The 3387-nt window shown below is 58.8% G+C and overlaps 1 protein-coding gene across 2 annotated transcripts in view; it reads left to right on the plus strand.

Annotated features, from left to right (window-relative positions):
* CYFIP1 (cytoplasmic FMR1 interacting protein 1) overlaps positions 1 to 3387 on the plus strand; it is a 55199-nt gene that overhangs the window by 40277 nt on the left and 11535 nt on the right. For both annotated transcript variants that reach the window (XM_015585709.2, XM_006907073.3), the window contains exons 22-23: positions 654 to 853; positions 1401 to 1488. In XM_015585709.2, the coding sequence (XP_015441195.1) occupies positions 654 to 853; positions 1401 to 1488 (288 nt within the window). The remainder of the gene's footprint in view (positions 1 to 653; positions 854 to 1400; positions 1489 to 3387) is intronic.

A 3387-nucleotide genomic window follows, 5' to 3' on the forward strand; every position in this document is an offset into this window, starting at 1 on the left:
CCCCCCCCCCCCACACACACACGGCGCCAGAGCACAGGGGAGTGGGGAAGAGAAAAGAAAAACGATACCATGGCACCACCTGCTGAAAACAAAAGGGAGACCTGGTTACCCACCTGCCGAGCTGAAGAAACAGCATCTCCAGACCCCAAACTCAGCCCCCGAGCACTGGGCCTGAAACGATGGAGATTCGAGATTTAACGAAAGAGTCAGCCAGACACAAGAACACTCAGGAAGCAGTGAGCTCAGGACGGAAATCAGTGAGCAGAAGGAGATGGAAACTATACAAAAGAACCAAACAAATTCAGGAGCTGAAGAACAGAGTAAAAAGGCGAAGGAAGCCTTAGAAAGCACTGGAAACGGAGCAGACCCCAGGGAAGAGCAGCTGGAAGTCTGGGAATGCTTCCTGTGGAGGAGGGGAGTACACTGCGGGAACTTCCTGCGCCGTCAGCAGGGCAGTGACGGGACAGTGGGTCCCAGCATGGGGGGCGGCGGGGAGGGGACAGAGCATCCATGTGAAGAGTCAGAAGGTGAGAACTTCTCAAACCTGGGGAAGACCTGGCCACACGAGTCCAGGAAGCTGCGGGATGGCGAGTCACCGTGGTGGGGGCCGCAGCTGGCCCGTTCTGCCCTCACACCCTTTCCTTGCCCCGCAGGAGCTGGATGGCCTCTTGGAAATCAACCGCATGACCCACCAGCTGCTCAGCAGGTACCTGACGCTGGACAGCTTCGATGCCATGTTCCGCGAGGCCAACCACAACGTGTCGGCACCCTATGGCAGAATCACCCTCCACGTCTTCTGGGAGCTCAACTACGACTTCCTGCCCAATTACTGCTATAACGGCTCCACCAACCGGTGAGCGCGGCGGCCCAGGCCGTCCCGGGCGCCTGGCGAAGCGGAAGCGGGGCGGTGTCGGCCTCCGCGTCCGCTGGGCCGCTGTCTCCTGGCCAAGCACATGTGGTTACAGTGCATAGTTTGCACACTCCCCCTGATAACTCCCAGTAGTGATCTGAATGACTGGACATTTCTGCCGGGGCTACCTTTGCACACCTGTCCCCGCTGTCACTGCTGTGTGCAAAGGCCCAGTGAGGCCCAAGTGCTGGGCCATTGCCGCTCATCAGAGGGGCAGGTCACTCCCGAAACGGCCCTGGTGCCCACGGACCGGCTGTCGCTGGGCTCGGAGGCCGTTTGCAGCCGGTGCCCTCCCTTCCTGAGCCCTGTGTCTGCTCGTCGCACCTCAGGGTGTTTGTGTCTCGTTCCTGCTCTGGGTTTTGATTTCCCTGCGTTTTTCTACGTGATGATGATGTCACTAACCCAGAGGAAGAATTAATTGATGGGTAATATAAAGTTTTGCATATCGAAGAACTACCATTAAATTTCTGTATCGTTTTACCTTTTCTAGGTTTGTTCGGACAGTGTTACCATTTTCTCAAGAATTTCAAAGAGATAAACAGCCTAATGCACAACCCCAATATTTGCATGGATCAAAGGTAGGTTTTTTTGTGTTTTAAGTTCACAATTAAACGGAATTTGAAGTTCAGTTTAAATCAATTTAGTTGCAGCGATACAAGTGCATCATGCCACGACGTGTGAAACGTTTTCTGAAAAGTCACGCGGGGCTGGGATGGCGCTCTGGCCGTGGGGTGTATCTGACTGGGCCTGGCCCTAATCCCGGCGCTGAAATGAGTGAGATTGTTCGCATGTTAAAAGGTTGAAAAACATCCAGCCAAAGAAAGTGTGCAGAAGAGGCTCAGGGGCACGTGGAGGAGCTGAGGGGGGCGAGGCACAGAAAGGAGCTGACGTCCGGGGGCCGCAGGCAGCAGGTGAGCCAGCGCACACTGTGCGGCAGCGTCGGGCCGGAGGACGAGGGTCCAGGCTGAGGGCAGCCAGATCTGCAGCAACAGCGTTAGGGGAAGTGTCGTGATGGTTAACAATAAAAACGCAAGCGGCCTGTAGCGAAAGGGGAGCTGCAACGATCAGACATTTCCCAAACACGTAGCAAAGAAACAGACCTGCGGCCACAGCAGAAAGGGAAGAGACGTGAACAACGGGAAAGACCATTTTGCCCATCGGATCGGAACAAGTTCTGTGGAGTGAAACCGAGTGACATGGGGCGGCAGGAGAGCCACACGGGACCGTGACGCTCAGGGCTAGACACGTAAAGGGATGGGGCGGATGGGGCAGAGCGGGGTTTGTCGGGGCGGTCACGTGACACCGTTACAGAAAACAGGGTGCACTCTCAGTGGCTCCGAGAGCAGCCCGTGCAGTGGGGTGAAAGGCACAGAGGGGACGAATGACGAGTCCCCTTGTCCGAACTCTGTCCCGACGCACCTGCCGTGTTCTCACTGGTTCCCAGCTGTCCCCGTGATGCAGGCATCTGTCCCGCGGGCCGCACAGGGAGGGGACCAGGTCCCCCGCCCGACAGCCTCCTGCACCCGTGGCCTGCGGCTCTGGGGCTGAGGTCTGGGCAGGACGTGCTGCTCACAGGAGCAGCAACGAGCCCGCTCACGTGACGGCATGGGGAGTCCTGTTCCGGCCCCTTTCTGACCGGGTGTCAGGAGACGCGCCCCCTCCCTAAGCCTCCCAGCTGTGACGTCCTCACGGTGCATCTCGCGTCTTGCACACAGGCCCTCCGCCCACCGTGTGTGCCATTGTGACGTCTTCATAAGCTGACGTGGCATTGAAAGCCCATCCTGTCAGCTGACAGAAGGGTGGCCGCATTGGCGGGATGTGCCAGGACGTGACGAGGACGGCGTGTTTGGGACGGTCGGGAACCAGCGCTGGTATCAGGCACGGCCTGCATTTTGCGAGGACCTGCGGGGTCTCAGGCCGAACGCGGTGCTGTTTCTACGCGTCGCTTTTGGGAGGCAGGTGCTCTGCGTGGTGTGTGAGGCGGGCGCGTCTGTGAGAAGCTGCACTCGGATGCCGTGGACGGAACTATCGTGACAGTCTTGGGTGGCTTTCAGGCTGGCCTCACTCTGCGAGATCTGACGCTGAGAAGGAACTGGCTCTACGCAGGGGCCGCGCTCGGCAGGGGGCAGGCAGTTGGGGTGTTTGGGCCCCCAGGCAAGGGGCCGAGCTTGGGGCGGGGTGGAGAACAGGCAGAGAAGGACACCCAGTGGAAGGGAGTTGCCCTCCCCCAGGCTGTATTTTGGAGGCACCTTGACCAGACTCGCTGGGGATCTGGACGTGGAGAGCGAGGGGAAGGGAAGACCCAGCCGTCTTACTTAGGGTTCTGGCAGCTGGTGAATGGGAGTGCCACGTTTGGAAGAAAGTAAACGTGGGGGTGAGGGGACGAGGCCTGTGTCCACGGCCCTTCCTGGGGGCTGTCCACACTACGTGTCACAGGCCTCAAGTTGGGGACGAGGACGCCAGGCCGCTGCTCCCGG

The sequence above is a fragment of the Pteropus alecto genome, unplaced genomic scaffold (genome assembly GCF_000325575.1).
Source record: "Pteropus alecto unplaced genomic scaffold, ASM32557v1 scaffold102, whole genome shotgun sequence".
In the NCBI taxonomy this organism is placed as follows: domain Eukaryota; kingdom Metazoa; phylum Chordata; class Mammalia; order Chiroptera; family Pteropodidae; genus Pteropus; species Pteropus alecto.